Genomic DNA, 21,913 nt, shown 5'->3' on the forward strand with positions numbered 1-21,913 from the left:
TGACAAAGAAGATTAATCAGACTTGCTACTTTTTAATAGAAGCAATTAAAGCTACACATTCCTGTCTACACACTACTTTAGTTGTATCTCAGGAGTTTTTAACCATGTAATTTTTATAATTGTCCACTTCTAACTCATTTTTACTTCCACACAGTAAGTCTTTAGAGACATTTTCAATCTGAGGCTCAGTTAATTGCAAATGAAAGAATGATCAACTCAGTGTATCTGAAAATTGATGGGTATCACTATGTCTGTTCATTTTCAAAGAAGCATGATCCCAACAAAGCAGAAAAGATACAGCATATATATAAAAAAGTCTTTATTACATTAAAGGACATTATACTTGGAAAGGCAGACCAAATGTTTGACATAAGTTATCACAGCAATGGGATCAAGTGTGTCAGAGATGATGAGAACGGCACAGTATAGGACAAGATTCAGTTCTGTTGTTCATAGGGTCACTCTAAGTCATATTTGACTCAATGGTACCTAACAACAATCACAATAATCTCCAGGATAAGGACCTCTGGAGGCCTAGTGGTAAGGAGTTGTGTTCCAAAGCCAAAGGCAAGCAGTTTGAATCCACCAGCTGCTCTATGGGAGAAAGATGGGTAATCTCCTTCGCTGTCATTTACAGCCTGTGAAAACCTGCTGCGAGGTCTGCGAGGTCACCTATGGGAGGGTTCTCCCTCGACAGCACTCAGAACAACCTCTTGGAGACACAGAAATGAAGCTTCTACCATTCTCTGCACATTTCCTTTTGTTTGCCAGAGAATAAAGAGTGCTAATAAACAGTGCTTGGTATACAAACAGACTCCCCTTTCCTTTAGGCCTGTGTCCAAGCGGTCAAGAGTATAGTTTCTAGTTATTCCACATGCTTCTAGAAAGTTAAGCGCATTGTGGGGGAATAGAAGTGGGAAACCTAATTTTCTACTGTAATCCAAACACACTCCATTTTCTCTAATGTAGCTTCTACACCCCACTGAGCAAGCTAGCTCTGCTTGTGCAGCCTGTAGAGAGTCGTGTTGCTAACCCGAAGACCAAGCTTCTCCGGCAGCTTCAATCTACCAGCATTTCTACTGGTGAAATAAAGACAATCTTCTGTGTGATTTATAGCCTTAGAAATCCAAAGGAGGGTTTTCTAAGAGTTGGCCTCACTGGATCAAGCACACGCACACGCACACACACGCGCGCGCGCGCGCGCACACACACACACACACACACACACACACACACACACACTCTCTCTCTGAGAGACTGCAATCTCACTGCCACCAAGTCAATTTGGATTCACTGGAGCCCTGCAGGACAGAGTAGAACTATCCTACTGGGTTTACAAAACTGTAAATATTTCCAGAAGCAGATTATCACATCTCTCTTTCTTTCAGTAAAGTGACTAATGGGTTCAAACAACCACCTGCTGCCTTGTCGCCAAGCCTGTAAGGACTACACTAATGGCGCTCCTAGTCCAGTTTTACTAGCAGTGAACGAGATAACAGACTTTAATTCTCACATGGATACTGTGTCTGCTTCTCATTCTTTCAGAGTCTAGAGAGAAAGGGAATTCTGAAAATCTGCAACAAATACTTAAAGAGACCCAAGACATTTGAATCTCCATTGCTTCTGATGGGAATGAGGTATGTGATATTAGTATTTGGGGTCCCAGGTCTGATGAAAAGAAAGAAATCCCTCTAAAGTAAAATTATGAAGGAGAGAAAAGAAAGCAGAGTGAATTATTATTATTATTATTATTTTAAATTCCAAGTAGTTCCTGGGTTACATATGTACAAAAAGGCTGTCAATCTTTGTAGAATAAGATAGCTACATCTTTCTCTTAGGGAGCAGCTGGTAGGTCCTTACCATTGACCTTCTGGTTGGCAGCCAGGATTTTAACTAATACCTAGCAGGGCTCCTTTCTGGCACTTAAATAGCTAAACAGGAACCACACACACCTGCTCTGACTTACCTGTAAATGCTTAACGACTGTACTATTCATGTTTTGTGCTTAAAGGACTGCACTGAAATTCTGTACTATTCATGCTTTGGGAAAGTAGAAACAGAAAGGAAGATGTCCTCTGTGGAACAAAACGTGCTGTAAGCCTTTGATTAACAGGGCTACCGGGCATATGGCCAAGGGACAGAACAGGATGAGAACAGGGAAATAACACGTCAGCATTCAAGCTCCAAAAGGCTAAGCAAACATCCTTCTGGCTCCTGGCGGCTCTCTGTGTGATTAAGCCCTGCTTATTCTGTATCTAGGTTACCAACTTTCCCAAATTACTGGTTTTGTCATATAAAATAAAGGTAATGGTTTTCTAAACAATCTGGGCCAAATTAAAATGCTGTGTTCTATGCACAATGTCACCTGGACATACTTCTCAGATGTCGGTGTCAAATTTGAGCTCCACCCTTGCAAAATGATGTTGGGAAGCGAGATGAAGAAAAGAAATTTTAACTGTTGTATTAAGGGTGTATTGTTCAAAATGGCCTCCTGACCCATTGACTGACTTTGCCTTATGGACGGGCAGGAGTACGTGAACAGGGTGTGACAGCCTATCCAGGAGGGGACTGGCTGGTCTCATCAATCCGTAAAAGAGATTGGCTAGCCTCACCAATCCACAAGGGCTAGTCTTACTATTAAATGGAGTGGACCCAGCAGCAGAATTGGAGTGTCTCACCACCAGCAAAGAGGAAGCAGGCATGCAGGGCAATTGCTTTGAGGGCCAGAGATTCTTGTCCCAACTAGACTTATAGCAACAACAGGAGTGGCCACAGGAGAGGACCAGAGACCTGTTGTGAGATGGAGTGGCCCTTGGGACTGCTACGCCACTGAACAGAATGAAGCGTCTTGTGCCCAGGTTTGTTCGAGGACTTGGGGAAAGGAGAAGGGCAGGGGAGAGAGCCGTAACTGGCAAGACTAAGAACTCTGTAATGCTGGCCTAAAGCCATGAGGCTCGAGGCTGCAGTGCCTGCAAGCACATTCTGGAAACTGTCCTATTTTACCACTAACATGGATTATAACCTTTCAATTCCTCAATATGGTCCTGTGTGAACTGTGAGCTATTACATTGGATTTTTGACCCACTAAACAGTAATACTGCTGTTGGGATGACTAGAAAGAGGTGAAGGAGTGTGAGGGTCATTCCTGGCATCATGAGAATGGGTTTTGTGTTGTTGATGGGGACAGTTCTCCTTTGTGAAGCTGACAAGGTTCAGATATGGCTATACCCATGAAGCTGTTGCTCTTTTTACAGTAACTATTTTCCTTTGCAATAGTAAAGAAGTTATCATTTAAAATACACTTAAATGCCTATATAACCCAAATGCAAAGTGCTATGCTAGCACTGAGGTATCACATGACTCTACTAGGGGGCAGCAATAACACCAATGTCTGAGGACAGTTCTAAGGGAAAAAAGAAAGGTAGTTGCTGCTTATACTATAACATCTTTGCTGATATTCTGCCTCTAAGTCCATGTGTTAATCAGTTTACTATATTAAACAATGTGATTCAAGCACTGTGACATTAAATGTGAAGGAGAAACACACAAAAGGAACACATACAAAAGCACATTAGAAGAGAGAGGGCACTTGCCCCCACCGTAGCATGAAACCATTTGCATGACGGGAAGTTGCTGTATGGTAGGATGGATCAACGGTGGTGGCTGAGAAAGCAAAGCTTTGAGAGGAGGATTGAAATAAGCAGAGAAGGAGCTGAACTCAGAAGATCTGGGTTCAAGTGGTTTAAAGCTTTGCTAAGTAACCTTCTCCTAGTGTCTTAGTGTTCCTATTATCATCCTCCTAAGATCACTTTCAACCTATGAATCTGTACGCTGAGCAAATCATTCGAAAAGCTGGACTCTGAAGATGACTGTGGCACCAAGATCAAAGGAAGACTCATCAATAACCTGCATTACACAGATGACACAACCTTGCTTACTCAAAGTGAGGAGGACTTGAAGCACCTGTTGCAAAAGATCAAAGAATACAACCTTCAATATGAACTGCATCTCAACGTAAAAAAAACCAGAAATTCTTACCACTGGACCTATAGGCACATCATGATGGAGAAAAGATTGAAACTATCAACAATTTCATCTTACTTGGATCCACAAGCAACACCGTTGGTACCAGCAGTCTGGACATTGGGAGGTATATTGCAGTGGAAAAGCCTGCAGCTAGGGACCTCTACAAATTATTGCGGAGCAATGATGTCCTTTGAGGACTAACGTGTATGTGGATTCAGGGCACAGTCTTTCCAATCACTTACTATGTATCTGAGAGCTGGACAGTGAATAAGAATGACAGAAGAAGAATTGATGTCTTTGAGCAGTGGTGTTAGAGGAGGTTACTGAACTTCCCATGGATGGCCAGGAGAACAAACAAATATGTTTGGAAGAAAGTGAAGCCAGAGTGCTCATAGGAGAAAAAGATGATAAAGCTTCACCTCACATACTTTGGGCATGTTTGCTAGGAGGGGTACTCCTTGTATGATGCTCGTAAAGGCAGAGGGCTGGCAAAGGAGTGGATGATGCTCAAGCAGGCTGACTGATAGAGTGACTGCCGTAATGGGCTCTAGTGTGTCGGGAATTGTGAAGATGGCACAGGAGGGGCAGGGTTCAGATTTGTTGTTCATTGGGTTGCTAGGGGTCGTACTCGACTTAATGCCACTTAGCAACAGTAAGATAACTTCGAAACTCAAATTTATTACCCTCTAGTTAAAACTGACCCATAGCTGACCCTCCAGTGGGTTTTCAGGGATGTTCTAAACTGTACAGGAGGAGACTGCCCTTTAATGCTGCACTTACATCCAATCAAGAAAACAAAAATCCTCACCACTGGACCAATAGGCAATAATATATTATACTGAAAAAAGATTGTCAACGATTTAATTTTATTTGGATCCACAATTTCACACTAATGGTAGCAGCAGTCAAGAAATCAAAAGCTCTACTAGGAGAATCAGCTGGCAAGGATCTCTTTACAGTGTTAAAGAGTAAGGATGTCAGTTGAAAGATTAAGGTGCCCCTTCTACAAGCCATGGTATTTCCAATTGCTTCCTATGTATCTGAAAGTTGGATGACCAAATAATCATTGAAGCCTTTGAGTTGTTGATGAAGAGTTCTGACTATCCCATAGCCTGTCAAAAGAACAAACCAATCCATCTTGGAGGAAGTGCAACAGGAGTGTTGCTCAGAGGCAAGAATAATGAAATTTCATGTCATTTACTTCGGACGTATTTTCAAGAGGAAGGAGACCTTGAAGAGAGACATCACGCTGGGAAAGGCAGAAAGTCAGCAAAAGAGAGGAAGAAGACCTTCAACAAGATGGAGTGGCACAGAGACCACCACACTGGGCCTGCACAAGTACCAGGAGGCTGGTGCAGGCCAGGACAGGTTGGTGCAGGACAGGACAGGTTGTTTATAGGGGAGCTATGAGTCACAGTCAACTCAAGGGCACCTAGCAATTACAACAAGATAAACCAGGCTCACATGTGGCACAGTGACTAAAGCATGTGGCGCCAACTGAAAGGTGGGCAGTTCAAACTCAGCAGCAGCTCCATGGGAGAAAGGTGAGGCCGTCTGCTTTCTTAAAGATTTCCTCCAAGATCTAGAAATGCTAAAGATATTTCCCCTCTGTCCCAAACGGTTACAATGAGTCATAATCAACCTGATGGCAGGGAGTCAGGCTTATGGGAAATAAGTAGCCTCTTTTAATCAACCATTCAACTCGACTAAGAGGAAAAGTGAGAAAGGGCCTGCCTAGAAGCAGGGAGGTGAGGAGTAAAGGACATCGGTCAGTCAGAAGCAATGAGGTCTAGCTGAGGAAATGTGCATGATGACATCAGGTCCTGAAAAATTGACAGAGTAATTCAGAACTGATAGAAGAGGCAAGAAGGAGTCATTACAAGGTCCTGGGCAATGGGAAAAAAAAACCCCAACACCCCAAACCAACTGTTAACAGTGGTGATTTATAAACATAAATCCAGTAAGACGAAAGGAATTAAGCAGAGGCAGGAGACAGAGCAGCTGGAACGGATGCACTTTCCTATCAGCAGCTCCAGAGATTCTCAGCCTCCAGCTTTCCTTCTTCTCTTGCAACAAGTACATCCACTATCTATTCAGTACTTTATAATCACAAAGCACTTACTCAAACTTTACTGGAGTTTAAACTACCTTTGCAATATTTATTACTACCTACAGGTGAAAAATAGTAAATGTAAATGACTTATTCACTGTATCTTAACTGGAAAATGACAGAGACTAGATTCTAACCAATTCCTAAACTTGGCCTCACAGAAATGGGTGACAGAACCAGCTCCAGAGACCTGAGGAATCATCTTTCCTATGCTGAAAATCAGAACAGCAGCAAGTGTGATGAGGGCCCTGGAGGTACAGGGGTTGAAAGACTCAACTTCTCTCCATGAAAAAACCTGGCAGTCCGCTCCCATGATATTTACAACCCCGGAAATCCTATGGGGAAGTTCCACTCGGTTCTGTAGGGTCACTATGAGTTTGAATCCTTGATGACAGAGGGTTTGCTTTCAGAATAAGGGTGGCAGAGGAAAAGATCATAGGCTTAGGGTCAGGGGGATTTAGGCTTGTGCAGTTTGCTTTCTTTGTAACCTTGGACAATTGATCTAAGTCTTAGCTCCTTGCTTGGAGGAAAAATTCCTTTCCCCTGCCATTACGTTTCTATGCAGAGGAACCAGGGCACTAAAACCATGGCTGGCTCTTCTCCTCCATCTCTTCAGTAGAGGGTTCTTGATTTCTCTGATAAATTGTGTCTGAGAAGCAGCTCAGTGTCTCAGCCAGCCTCTTCCTCTCTCCTCCTGTTGGGAATCTGACTTCTCAGAGGCTGCTCCACTCTGCTCATTCAGGCAGAAAGTGTGACTGGAGTGGGCTAAGGGCCCCAAGGCCAGGCTCTCTGTCCTCAGGGTGGTAACACAGTCGTCTTGTCTCAACTTCCTCCAAAGCTACACTGTGTTCACGACACAACGAATGACTGGTAGTTGAAACTGACTTCTTTATTTCCCTCTGACTGAATCTCTGACAGCTAACTATCTTCATTGGTAAAAATAAAAATGATACATAATCTCATAAAATGATGATGGTATATTAAGGATTAGAAATATGAAGTGCTTAGAACACAATGAGCATGAAACAAATGGCATTTATACCATTAATGTTTGCAGAGTCTCTTAACGAGTAATTAAATCTCGATTACTTTTTTATGGTTAGAAATCCAGGGTCAAATTTCTACAGTATTTATTAGAATCAAATCTCATTTAAACAACACCAAGAAACAATTCAAATGAAACTTTTTAGACAGATTACCAGGAAATACTACTTAAACAAAAAATTCATCAGTAGAGTGGTACTATTACTCTGTCTTTTTTTTGGTGTTGGATTCCCAAAGCAAATGCAACGTAACTACTAGGAATAAGGTTGCAAATACAAATTGCAAAGGAATCCTTGCTCCAGGTATCTTCAAAATAATTGTAATTCTTCAACACCATGAATGGCACTGCAATGACTATTATAAGCTGGAAAATATGTATGTTCTTACTGGGGCTGTGCCATTTGAGAGAAAATAGTAGTAATGGGCAAAAAGATTGTCCTTAACAATCAAAGACTTGTCAAGTCTTTTTTTTATCTATCATATTGCTGTTATTGATGTTAAGGCTGTTGAGTCGATTATAAATCATAGTGACCCTATGAACAATGGATCTCAACCCTGCCCTACCCAGTGCCATGTGAGTATCTCTAACTTACTTGAGCCCACTGTTACAGTCACTGTGTCAGTCTGTCTTGCTGAGGGTCTTCTCTGCTTTGTTGATCCTCCAGCTTTCCAAGCCTGATGTCCTTTTCCAAGGATGGGTCCCTCCTAACAACACGCCCAAAGTAGGTTGAGGTGAAGTTTCACAGTCCTTACCTCCAAGGAGCGCCCTGTCCATACCTTTTCTAAGACATATTTGTTTGAATCATATAACATCTGCATGTAAAATAACTTTGAGATGTGTAACTTGGCTGTCAAAGGCAAAGAGGACTTTAATAACGAATCCTAAATTCAGGCTTGCAGAAAAGGGCAACTGAAGCAACTATAACAAAAGTGCTTCTGGAATTTGCACTGCAAAGAATATCAAGCTCAGAAATGTGTGGCAAGAGCCTGGCAGCTTATAAAGGAGATTCAGCGTGTCTGTCTGCACACTTTGACTGACTTACTTTGGAAACGTACCTGACCGACATTGTATCTGGCAGGCATATGAGAGGCCGTTAGCATACACAGCGCTCACTAATTGATGAAACAGCAATGGCTGCAAGGTGGTGCAGTTCCGGCCAGGCTTCATTCTTTTCTACATGAGGCTGCCATGAGTAAGGGCCGACTTAACAGCAAACAGTGGCAACTTCAGGGAGTGCTAGTGACATAAGTTATATGAAGATGCAATCTTGCTTACTGAAACTAAGGAGGCCCTGAAGTATCCATCTGCTGCAAAATGTCAAGGACTTTAGTTTTCACTATGTATTGAAGCTTAACATCAAGAAAGCAAAGATTCTCACCGCCGGGCCAACTGGCAACACCAATGTAGGTGGAGAAGATTGAGGTTGTTAACAGTTACAGCTTATTCGGCTCTACCATCAACATTCTTGGCACCAACAATTAGGAAATAAAAAGATGAATTGCATTGGGAAAGTCCGTGGTCAGGGATCTCTCCAGAGTGCAAAGATGTCAGTCTAGAGAGTAAGGTGCACCTGATCCAGGCCATGTGTTAAGCATGAGAGAGCTGGACAATGAATGAATATGCATGACAGAAGAACTGATGCCTTTGAGCTGTGGTGCTAGAGAAGAGTCTTGAACATTCCATAAACTGCCAAGAAATCAAACAGGTCTGTCCTGGAGAAAGTGAAACCAAGTAGCTCTCTGGAAGCAAGCATTTTGAAGCTCCATCTCACTTACTTTAGGCATGTTGCAAGGAGGGACTAGTCTTTGGAGAAGGATATCATGCTTAGAAGAGTGGAGGAGGAATGTAGGAAAGGAAGACCTTGACACGGTGACTGGGGCAATAGAGGCAAGTGTGTCAGAGCCAGTGAGAGTGGCCCAGGACAGGACAGGGTCCAGAACAATTGTGCATAGGGTTGCTATGAGTGGCAGGTGATGTGGCGCAGAACAGTAACAGTGGCATTAGTCTGTATGGAATTGTGTTGAAAACTCAAAGGCCTCACTCTCTAGTGCTTCAACTCCGTGACTCCACTAGCGGCTCTGATATCTCCTCTCATGCCATTTACAGCTTCAGAACTGACCAGAGAATCAGCTCTGAGTCAGTTTTGACTGCATGATAGTGACTTTGACTTTTGAATGAAAACTTCAGCAAAAGCCATAGCTAAGGAGCAGAGTATTATCTTGGCCTGGAACGTAGTTAGAGAACATTCAATGGAGCGTTAACAAGCACGTTGCTACTATTTAAATGATTTTGTATCATGAACACTTAACCAACACAACTCCTCAAGTTAGCCCCTAGCATATACATGCTCACAAGGACTCTTCCCTTCTAGATTCTGTGTGATAAAAATTAGTATCAAATGAGTGCTTTTCTGAGGGCTTTCTGTGGCCAAGATGCTGTGTCCCTTTGACAACTGGGTCTCCCTACCTCTTTCATTATTTTGATGGCTTCTACCCGGTGCTGGGGCGGGGGGTACAGCAGCATGCGGTGATAGAGGGACTGGAGCACAGGCTTCATGGAGTCCACCGAGCCCACCAGCCGGACCAGCTCAGCAGCGATGTAATAGATGGTCCTCGCCACAGGTCCGCTCAGAGCTGGCGCCGTGGAGGAACAGCCCGAGCCACGACCGTGGTCAGAAACTCCTGGGGCCGCAGCATCTGACTCGACGCTGGTACCAGTGCTGCTGCTGTGAGCCGAGGTGATGGTCTTGTCATGGATTGGATTTCCCAGGATCACAATGAGAGCTGGGCAAAGGTTTTTCCTGGGAAGAAACAGGAGGAGAAATACACTTTATAAGTCAGATGGTAACACATGAATACTTGCCTGCAGGTAAATACCAGAGACCACATAAATAACCATGCCTCCTTCCAGCCATGTTCTGCTCCAGTTTTCCATGTTTCTTCCTCACTTCTGGGAATGCAACCAGAAAACTCTGCCTCATAACTCAAGTGGGTGTGACATACAGGCAATATATAGAAAAGTATCAAAAAACCCTTCCCTTTGAGATTACTGGCACTTCTCATTTGAAAAGTTACTTTTAAATTCCACCCTGCTACATGCCATTTGACTTCTTCCCCGTGGGTGATTTCAACAATCTAACATAACTAGATCACTGTCAATAGGCCCTCTGTGTTCTGGGAATCTGTGATTTTGATTAAAAACCATTTGCTGAACAGCTAATGACATCTTAAGGTGACTGCGAACAGAGGTTTTTCAGCCTGTGCTGCTCCACAGGTTTTTCAATGGCTGGTTTTCAGAAACAGGTCACCACGATTATCTTCAGAAGCAACTCGGAGTGACATGAACCTCCAACCTTTTGATTAGCCACTAAACATGTTCACTGTTGGCATCACCTAGGACCAAGTGGCCAGTTTATTGTTGCTGTGTACCATCGAGCTGGGGCCAACACACAGCTGACCTTCCATCGATTTTCAGAGGCAGTAAATCATGCGAGAGTCAACTGCTATCTTTCTTCCTCACAGCAGGAGTGTTTGAGCCAGATAAAAGATAGTGAACAAAGTAAAGCTCAGAATATGGTTCAAATATTGTCTCCCCAGGTCCAAGATATTAGATGTTTTGCTTGTTTTGAGAACAAGCTGATAATCTATTAAAGTCTTCTTTGGGTTGCTCACAATCTTAGGACATAAGTTAAATCTGAGAGGGCTTTGGAGGCATATTTTGGTAAAACAGTCTGTTTCTCTCTGTGTTTTGTTTGATCTGATATGTATGCCAGCAAGCAAGTTGGGAGTGCGTGTTCTTTGACTCGAGGCCCAGGTGGAAGGAGGGGTGCTCACCAGATGAGGTCTGTGAAGCCCCGGTGCAGGTGCATGGCAGTGGAGCAGCTGCTGAGCACGGACAGGATACACTCTGAGTATAGCAGCTGCAGCTGCTGGCTCTCACTGCAGAGAAGCAAAACCAGCACACACAGGCACACACAGACACACACACAGACACACAGACACACACACACACACACACAGAGGAAGGGTGAGACATGTAGAAATATTGATTTGGGAATAGAGGTTAGGATTTTTAAATCTTTATTGGTACACATTAGTTTTTAGAATAATTTTAGATTTATAAGAAAATGGAGCAAGTATTACTGAAAGCTATATTACATTCCCATACCTACCTCCTCCCAAACTCCCCACCCTTGATATATTTTCATGAAGTCAATTCTTGTGAGACAATGTAGAACTGTGCACCATAGTACTTTTAAGGGTTAATGTTTCTTCAGAAAAGACTGTCAGGCATTCCTTTCCCAACTCACCATAGTTCTCCTAAGTATTAGCTCATGCATTATTAAATCTTATGGTACCACTGTTGTTGTTGCTGTCATTGAATTGAACACAAGCAGAGCAACCTGCGACATGCAGGTGACACAACCTTGCTTGATGAAATGGAAGAGGACCTGAAGCATTTGCTGCAGGTCAAGAACTGTAGTCTTCAATATGGGTTGAAACTCAACATCAAGAAGACAAAGACACTCACAACTGGGCCAATTGGCAGCACCATGATAGATGGAAAAGAGATTGAGGTTGTTAATAATTTCAACTTGCTAGGCTCCACAATCAACACTCTTGGCACCAGTAGTCAGGAAATCAAAAGACAAATTGCATTGGGGAAGTTTGTTGTCAGGGTCCTCTCCAAAGTGCTAAAGAGCAAACATGTCAGTCTAGAAAATAAGGTCCACTTAATCCAGGCCATGGTCTTCGCAATTACTTGCTATGCATCAGAGAGCTTGACGATGACAGAGGAAGAATTGATGCCTTTGAGTTTTGGTGCTGGGAAGAGTCTTGAACATACTATGGACCACCATGATAACAAACACGTCTATCTTAGGAAGAGTGAAACCAAGATTCTCCTTAGAAGCAAAAATTTTGAAGCTCTGTCAAATATACTTTGGGCATGTGGCCAGGAAAGACCAATCCTTGGAGAAGGACATCATGCTTGGAAGGGTAGAGGGAGAGTGCAGGAGAAGAAGACCCCGAATGCGATGGAATGACCGTAACTGAGGCAATGGGGGTATATGTGTCAGTGTCAGTGAGACTGGCTTACGATATGGCTGAGTCACTATGAGTTGAAGGCAACTCAATAGCACATAACAACAAAAACACAGTCATCTTCTGAATAGACCTGAACCCTGTCTTACCCTGTGCTGTCCGCATGACCTCTGACAGACTAGAGTCCTTTGCTGCAGTCACTGTGCCACTACATCTTGTTGGGGGTCTTCTTTCCTTCTCTGACCTTCCATCTTTCCAAGCATGACACAATTATTAAGCCCACAGTTTGCTTCAGAAATACTAATTTTAATACCTTTATGTAAAACTGTTCTAATTCAACTTAAATTCATTGTCTTTGGGTTAGTTCTGACTCAAAGCTGACCCTTCACGGAATCTCTGTCCGGAGAAGCTGCTGGCAGATTCAAACTATGCCACCAGAGGACCCTCTACTGCAGTTACAAAACCATTTACGACACTTGTAGTTTCTCAATATGTTACTACTTGGTATTTATTCTTTATTTTTGAAGCAACTTGGATTTCCAATGGATAAACTATTTTTTCTTAAAGTGATAATGATGAGATTATGCAGTAGAACCAGATGGGGGGGAAATGAGATAAGGAGCATATTTTTATACCCAAAGTAAGCCCGGGCCACTGAATGTATTAAAATCCAAGTGGCTGGTAAAAATGACAGGGCAGAGTAAAATATTTCCTATCAAGATAAAATTTACTGCAAATACATGATAAACATTTATGAGACAATTCACTCAAGAATTCAATATATAAGAGTACTCAGAAAAGGATGATACTTACTTTAAAAAAAGATGTTTGAGAAAAACATAATTTTAGCTATGTCTCTTTTTTTTAAAAGAAAAATAAATTCTATTTATAATAAATATCAAAAGGAAGGCAAGTCTCCTTAACAGGTCAAGTCATTCCTAAGAAAAAAGGTGAAAGGAAAAGCTGACAATGGTGACAGACTGGAAGCTTGTAAAGAGAGGACGTGAGAAAAGGTAGCATCTGATCCTCCCAACGGTTCCATCTCCACACAACTGTCAGATGGGTAGAGAGTCCAGTACGTGAAGTATTCTGTCACGTTGCTCTGTAAAACTGACACTATGCTCTAAGAAGCAATGGCTAAAGACAAAATCCTGACCACAGCTAACAGTAATTTTTACATTTTTAAAGGGTTGTCAAACAATGAACAACAAAGATGAAAATGGGTCTGAGATAGCATGCGGTTCTTATTAGAAAATGTATGTCGACCATACGACCATACGTTTAAATGGTACCTGCATCTAAAAACAACCGTGCAATGAAGAATGCTGATGTTTTGAGTCATAGATGATTCATAGAGACCCTAGGATGGAAAGACCTGAGCACTTTTCATAGTTTCTGGAGGCAAGCCATTTTGGAAGTGGAAGCCACTCCTGCTTCCAAGCTTGTTTAATCAGGAAGCTCCACCAAACACTGTCCACCATGGGTAAGCATTATCACATTTGGCACATCAGTGTCACAGTGTTTAGCATCATAGCAAACACAAGTTACCTCTGTACAGCAAATGGACAGACCAGTGCTATACCACCTAGAAGAATGTCTGATAAAAAACCACTATTATCTTAAAGAAGTCTATCTCACATTTATTTGGACTAACTTTTTCACACCCTCGAAGGGTAGAAGGGAGCTCTCGTGGCCCTAGTGGTGAGAAGTTCAGCAGCCATGCAGTGAGAGAAAAGTGGGCAATCTCTTCCCACACAACTAACTGACTCTGAAAACCCACTGGAGGGTCAGTGATGAGTTGATTCCAACTTGACGGCACACAACAATAACAAGAGCAGGAGCATATTCAATTTGTAAGCTGAGCAAATTATCCGAGAAGCTGGACTCTAGGAAGAAGAATGTAGCATCAGGATTGAAGGAACACTCATCAATAACCTTTATTATGCTGATGAATAACCTTGCTTGCTGAAACTGAGGAGAACTTGACATACTTGCTGCAGAAGGTAAAAGAATTCAGCCTTCAATATGGATTGCATCTCAATTGCAAGAAAACAAAAACTCTTACCACTGGATGCATAGGCAGCATCACAATTGATGGAGAAAAAATTGAAACTGTCAATGATTTTATCTTACTAGGATCCACAAACAATACATCTGGCACCAGCAGTCGGGAGACTAGGAGACGTACTGCATTGAGAAATCTGCAGTCAGGGACTTCTCCAAATTACTGAGGAGCAATGATGCTACGTTTGAGTACTAAGGTGTGCTTGATTCAGACTATGGTCTTTTCAATCACTTGCCATGTTTTTGAGAGCTAGATAATGTATATGGGTGACAAAAGAAAAACTGAGGCCTTTGAACTGTATTCAGTACTGGAGAAGAGTACTGAATATACCACAGGCTGTTAAAAGAACAAACAGATATGCCTTGAAGAAAGTTTAGCCAGAATGCTCCCTGGAGGCAAGGATGGTGAAGTTTCATCCTGCACACACTGGACATGCTCCTAGGAAAGGTGGGGAGACAGTGAAAGAGAGGAAAGCTCTCCACCAGGTGGACTTACACAGTGACTACAGGAACGGGCTGAGTGTCAGAAATCGTGAGGTTTGCACAGGTCAGGACAGGGTTCAGATCTGTGGCTCATGGGGTTGCCATGAGTTATAGTTGACTCGACAGCACCTAACAGCAGCAACAAAGGCAGACAAGGAGATCGGAAAGGGCTGAGCACCCCTCGTAACCTCTGCTATCTACCACAAGAAGGTTGTGACTGGGCGAAGAGCAAGAAAGGCAGGAAGTTGTTAGCCATGCTCAGGCCAAGCACAGGCTTTACACTTCCAGGCTCCTACCCCTACAAGCTCTCCTTACCCTTGAACAGAAAATAGCCTCTGACTTGAAATAGCATGTTTCCATAGGACTAGATAGTGAAGTATGCAAAACACCGTGTGCAAAGTGCTGTAAGTGACGAATTTAACAAAAGGCTCTGTAAGAGCCCCTCACAAGGGTTCCTAACCTCCTTGAAAAGACCTAAAATGGATTTTCAAAGGAAATGGTATCTTAGCAGAGATGCAATTCAGCTATTAGCCAATTACGCAGCAGAACTGGAGAGCGGGGCATGTGGGACAGAAAAAGAAATTAGGTTGGCAGCTTTGTGGTGAGAGAATAGAATATACGGTGCCTCTACAAGAGAAGGGAATAGAAAGGTGGACAGGAGTCACACTAGGAAGGACCTAGCCGAACAAGCTAAATATACTGCTTTTATTTGTAAAGTTAAGGCAGGGATATAACCAGATGTATGCTTTTGAAAGACCTAAAATAATTCATATTTGGAGTACCACAATATGAATTACAAGTCACATTTTAAATTATTTGGTTGTGGATGAGTATTTCCGAGCTGCCTTTGTTGTTATTAGTTATTGTCAAGTTGGTCTGAATCCATGACAACTTTATCGATATCAACAAAACGCTGCTCGGTCCCATGCCTTCTACGTGATTGCTTATGTTTGAGGCTACTCTTAGGACTGTTATGCTAAACTATCTCAGGAGGACTGATCTCATTTTGGTGATCTGTCAAAATAAGTCCAGTTTAGTCTCTGACCAATTAAGAAATATAATTATTAAATGTCCAAATGGCATTTCTTTCTCTTTCAACCTGTCCATTTAGAATCGGTAAATGAAATGAATTACAGGCAATGATGATTCTCACCATCTGAAATCATCAAAATGCTACGAGTGACCAAGTTCCCTATTGTGGACTCTGCAATGCCAAGTCATCCGATTCACTGATGAAGTTAACACATCACCAAGGAAACCGGCCAGAGAGGCTCCTGGAGACTGACAAGAGCGCGGCAGTGATTCTGTGAGATGCTGCAGACCAGACAGCAGAGCTCCGGGCCTTGCTCAAGTCATGTTACGAAAACAGCCACTCAAACAGAAACATCATCCACACAAACCCTTCACTAGATACACACACACTGTGTGTATCATGTAAGTGGTCAATGTTTGTCTCACTGCAGACAAGCAGACGTATGGAATGTATAAGGCAGGGAGGAGTGTAGAAAGCAGCCAGTTCTTTCAAAATGTAGCAGGGCGAAAGAAAATATTTTCCCCTTAGGAAAGCTATGAGTCATCCTTAGTCTTTTGTTGGAGCATTTCACGGTTGGTAGGGTGCATGTCTGCTGTCTCATTCTTGACTCATCTCTGAATTTCTCTGAGGCAGAGTGTCCCAAAAGGTGAACCTGTGGGCTGTGAAGGCGAGGCAGTCACTCGACCTCCCAAGGTTACAAAGAGAGTAATCTGGCAGCACATTCTGGTTCTCTAGAGAACTTAGAAATGGAGCTTGATGGAACAATGGTTGAGCACTTAGCTGTTCACTAAAAGACCATTGGTTCCACTAGAGACTCAGTGTGAGAAAAGCTTTGGTAATCCACACTCACAAAGATTGTCACACACCACCATGTGATTCTGACGCACAGGGACCTTCTGTGGGAGGGTAGAACCGCCCCACTCTGATATTTATAGGACTAGATGTCAAGCCCATTCTCCTATCATTGACTGCCTGATTAGAAAACAGGGGCTTAACCATTATGATACCAGGGCTCCTGCCATAAAAATAAATTGTTTATCTTAGTCTTTTTTCTTGGAAATCTTGGAAGGAAATTCTATCTTGTCAAGTAGACACAAAACATCAGAATCAACTTGATGACATTCAACAGTGGAGTTCTTAGAGGAGGATTTCAGTTGTTTTCAAACAATGTTGACTTTGCTTCCCTTAAAAAATATTTGAGAATTGTATACCAATGTTAATAGCAGCATTATTCACCATTGCAACAACATGGAAAGGGCCCAAATGCCCAACCACCATTGAATGGATTGAGAAATCACGGTATATTCACATGATGGAATACAATGCAGCATGTAGGAGCAATGATTTTGTAAATCACTACCTAACTTGAGAGGAACTGGAGAGCTTTATGGTAAGTGAACTAACTCAGACCCATAAGGAAAAATACTGTATACGACCATTATTATGGTATGAATATGAGGATTCAAGGTGGAAGTATGGGAACAGAAGACTGAGGATAGGCAGGCAGTGGCTGGTTAATCATAGGGTTGCACAGATGGGTGGACAGAGGAGTGGGGAAAGGAAATGGAAAAGATCTGGTATGAAAAACTATGTATATGAACAGGCCATGGCCTTTGTAATCACTGTTATGCATCAGAGAGTTGGACAATGACCAAGGAGGATAGAAGGAGAATTGAGGCCTTTGAGCTGTGGTGCTGGAGAAGAATATTGAGGGTACCATGGACTGCTAAGAAAACAAAGAGGTTCATTCTGGAGAGGATTATACTGGGCTGCTCCTTGGAGGCTTCGTCTGACATACTTTGGGCATGTTGTAAGGAGGGACAGGTCCTTGGAGAGGGACATCACGCTTGGGAGGATGGACAGTGCAGGAGGGGAAGGCCCTCTATGAGGTGGATTGATTCAGTGGCTGGGGTAATTGGGATGGGTGTGTTGGAGGCAGTGTGACTGGCACAGGATAGAGTAGGGTTTAGGGATGTTGTACACAAGGTCACTATGAGTCACAAGCGACTCGATGGCATATAACAACAACAACAACAACAACAACAAGTAAACCAGTTTTTTTTTAAAAAAAAAAAACCAAACCGAATTGGATTTCATTATGTTAGAATGAGTGAGTTGAGCAATTGTGTGAACAAAATTAGAAGACAGGATATAAACACCTTCCTTTGCCCCAATGACTCCAAGACTACTTGGCATAGATCAAAAAATATCCCAGTCATCAACGAAATTTGAGAACAAAACAAAACAAACAAAACAAATTCAAAGAATGTTGCCTGCCTCACTGACTCCAAGACCGCATTGGCATAGCCTGTTGTTTCATATTCTATACTGGGAGAAGAGGAAGGGTGGGAGAAGTGTGGCAGGAGATAGACAGGCAGAGAATGAGGAAAGAGCTTTCGAAGCCCAATTATCCTTCCAAAAAATCTTGGATTTAAACAGCACCTTGTAACTCAACTTGCCTAATATAGAACTCTATTAATACCCCATCTCCAAGGCATGCCAGTGAATCACTGTACATACATGAATACATTTGCTAAAGCTGCCTAAGAGACTGAACATATGAACATCCATCTCATCCAGAGCTAACGGTCCTACAAAGTATCTGGCCATTGATTCTGGGAATGGTTGTTGAGGGGAAAGTACTGACCATGTACAATTTCTGAAAGGAATCTATTTAGAAATAAGAGAAACATTACTTTAGGCTAATAGTAATAAAAGGAGTAAGATAATAAAAGAAATAAAAGGTAAGGGGAGCTCTGGTGGCTTAGTAGTAAGAATTGCATTGCAATCTCAAAGGCAGGTGGTTTGAATCCACCAGCTGCTCTGCAGGAGAAAGACAGGCGATCTCCTGTGTGAGTAACTGCCTCAGAAAACCTGTCAGAGGGACAGCTATGGGTTGGATCCCACTCTAAGGTACACACAAGAACAAGAACAAGGTAGTAATATCAGAAGTAATTTCACAGATAAGAAAATGTTTAAGGAAGTAAGAATCAACTCAAACAGAATGCCCGGCAGAACTGTGGAAAGCATGGGATTCTTAGAGCCACAGGGACGTGTGCAGCCAAGAGCATGGTTCACTCAAACACACAGACATGGACACAAAGTAAGCCAATTGCCCTCCCAGATTCTTTGCCAACAGAACTCTGATGTTAGGGTAATAAAAGGAAGGAAAGAAAAACCACCACGATGCAAAACAAGGCCTTTCAAAGTAGCATTGAGACCAGAAGAAATACACTGAAAAAACAGACAAGAATATCCTACAAGAGACCTAAAGTCAACTTTGATCTAATGATTCATGAGAAATCTAGAAAAACATTTGTGCCACATGAACTATTTTCCTTTTTACAGACAATTCTCAAGTGTTGTTGTTTAGAAATGCCTTTTCCCTCGAGCACCTGCTAACAATCTATGACCTTTCATTTCCAACACATGCACGTGGGTTCATGCCTATTTGCAATGGATGCACGTGAAACATATTTGCCTAATGGCTTAAAGTCAAATTTCTGATGTTAACACGTCAACATACCTGATTGTGTCATAAACAAGAATTGGTGCCAATAATCCTGAAAGCAAATTAGCCATTCACGTATTTTGGGCATGTTGCTAGGAGATGTTATTCCTTGGAGAGGGACGTCATGCTTGGGAAGGCAGAGGGGTGGTGAAGGAGAAGACCTTCAACCAGATGGATTTACTCACTGACTGCAGCAAGGGGCTTCAGTGTGTCAGGAAGTGTGAGGATGGCTCAGGATAGGATAGGGTTCAGATGTGTTGCTATAAGTTGTACTTGACAGCACTTAACAACGAAGCTAGTTATCTATCAGATATTTACTATATACTAAGCACTGAGCTGTTGTTATGTGCTGTCGAGTCGCCTGTGACTCATAGCGACCCTATGCACAACAGCCCTAAACCCTGCTCTGTCCTGTGCCAATCTCCCTGTCTCAGATAAACTCCGATAACCCCAGTCACTGAAGCAATCCATCTCATCGAGGGTCTTCCTCTCCTGCGTTGTCCCTCCACCCTCCCAAGCATGATGTCCCTCTCTAAGGACTGATCCCGCCTTGCAACAAGTCTAAAGTATGTCAGACAAAGCTTCAGAATCCTTGCCTCCAAGGAGCAGCCTGGTTTAACCCTCGCTAGGGTGAACCTGTTCGTTTTCATAGCAGTCCATGATATATCCAATACTCTTATCCAACCCTACAGCTCAAAGGCATTAATTATCTTTCTATCATCCCTAGTCATTGCCCAGCTCTGTGATGCAGAGCAAGTGACTGCAAAGACCATGGCCTGTAACAGGCTCACCTTAGTCTCCAGAGTGACATCATTGCTCTTCAGTACTTTGGAGAGGTAGCTACATAGAAAAAAAAAATCTCCTCATGTACGTACTTTCTAGTGTCTATAGTAACTATGTGGCGCCCTTGTGAGCTGTGACAGGTAAGTGTTTATCTGCTAATCCAAAGGTTGATGGTCTGAACTCACCCAGCAGCTCTGCAGGAGAGACACCAAGCAACCTGCTCCCACAAAGACAACAGCCTGAGACCATGAGTCAAAATATGACTCAATGGTATCTTGTAAGCCAAAAAGTCATTGTCATATAGTCAAAACCGACACACAGCTCACCCTCCAGGGGGCTTTCAGAAGTTGTAAATTGCATAGGAAGACTGTCCCTTTTTCTCTCTTACAGCAGCTGGTGGATTTGAACTTCCAGAGAGGTTTGGCTTTTGGGTTAGTAGCCCAATTCCCTATGGACTAGGCCATCAAAGCTCCTGCTTAAAAAGAGAAGGCGTTTCAGAGCTCCCTGAACGAGGACACTACCTCCCCTAAACCTGTCCTGCCTGGTAGAGAAGAATCAAGGTGCCCAAGGTTAGAACTCTGCTACTTCATGGCAGCATCCACTCTGTTAACAGAACCCCCACTTCCTTTAATCCACCCCAAATCCTGTAACTCAACTCTAAATCCTGTAACAATGTCTCCTAACACCTTTTACTTAACTCTGCCATGACTCCCCACGGTGTACAGGAGGCCTTGCTGCAGGAAGGTGACAACTTAATTCCCTTAGTCTCAAGTGTCCTTGGTGATCTTTGGCAGCAATGGTTCATGAAATGAATTTCATTTGATCTCTACAAAAGCCCTACTATAGATCTTTATTTTACAGATGAGGAAACAGAAGTTTTAAGTCAAGAGTTAGTAAACTGCAGAATGGGATTTTAACCCATGTAATTCAACAAAGATAACGCAGCTGATCCTATGATAATTAAATCTCATTCTGGACTGGATCTTAGAAGTCCAGGAGCAATATCATCCAGCCCTAATATAAAAGCTGGTCCTGAAACTGGTTAGAGGTGGGGGAAAGCTCTCGCTAGAAGAGAGCAAAACCCTGGTGCATGCATGGGTAAGATAATTTTACAGCTTGTTCAAACCAGGACACTTTTGAGAGTGGAAAAATACTACTTTATTATTATGTGCCCTCAAATTGCCTGTGACTCATTAGCTACCCCATGTATAGTAACGCTGAACCTATTCGATCTTGAAACAGCTTCATTATCTCTGACACACCTACTCCCCATTACCCCAGTCACGGAGTCAATCCATATCTCATCCAGGGTCTTCCTCTCTTGCACTCTCCCTTCACCCTCTCAAGAATGATGTCCCTCTCCAAGGACTGGTCCCTCCTGGCAACATGCCCAAAGTATGTGAGATGGATCTTCAAAATCCTTGCCTCCAAGGAGCAGCTTGGTTTTACCCTCTCTAGGACTGATTTGTTTGCTCTTTTAGCAGTCCACAGTATGTTCAAAACTCTCCTCCAAGAAAGCTTGATTGTGGAATCAAGCAAGCTGACCTTGTCACCAATCAGCATAATTTTGTTTAACCTATTTATGGCTTGGGCTTTATAACTTATGCCCAAGCCTTCTTGTTGCATGGAGAGTTACAACAACAAATGGGCTAGGATTACTGATTATCATGTAAAAACCAAAAGATACATATTTTCTTTTTTAAAAATTAATTTTAATGAAAATTTACAGAGATTTTGGATTTCCATTCATTCACTGTTACACTTTTCTCCCTGTCCACCCTCCCACCAGTGCAGTCTTCTCTTTGAAAAGTAAAAG

The 21,913-nt window shown here is 42.6% G+C and overlaps 1 protein-coding gene across 1 annotated transcript in view; it reads right to left on the bottom strand.

Annotated features, from left to right (window-relative positions):
- Positions 1 to 21,913, bottom strand: part of KIAA1244 (KIAA1244 ortholog) — a 219,695-nt gene that overhangs the window by 77,994 nt on the left and 119,788 nt on the right. Inside the window, exons 9-10 of the mRNA XM_006884948.1 lie at positions 11,015 to 11,119; positions 9,648 to 9,981 (exon numbers count right to left, since the gene is read on the bottom strand). Coding sequence (XP_006885010.1) covers positions 9,648 to 9,981; positions 11,015 to 11,119 — 439 coding nt within the window. The remainder of the gene's footprint in view (positions 1 to 9,647; positions 9,982 to 11,014; positions 11,120 to 21,913) is intronic.

The sequence above is a fragment of the Elephantulus edwardii genome, unplaced genomic scaffold (genome assembly GCF_000299155.1).
Source record: "Elephantulus edwardii isolate Elephantulus edwardi_28Jun2011 unplaced genomic scaffold, EleEdw1.0 scaffold00039, whole genome shotgun sequence".
NCBI classification, from domain to species: Eukaryota; Metazoa; Chordata; class Mammalia; order Macroscelidea; family Macroscelididae; genus Elephantulus; species Elephantulus edwardii.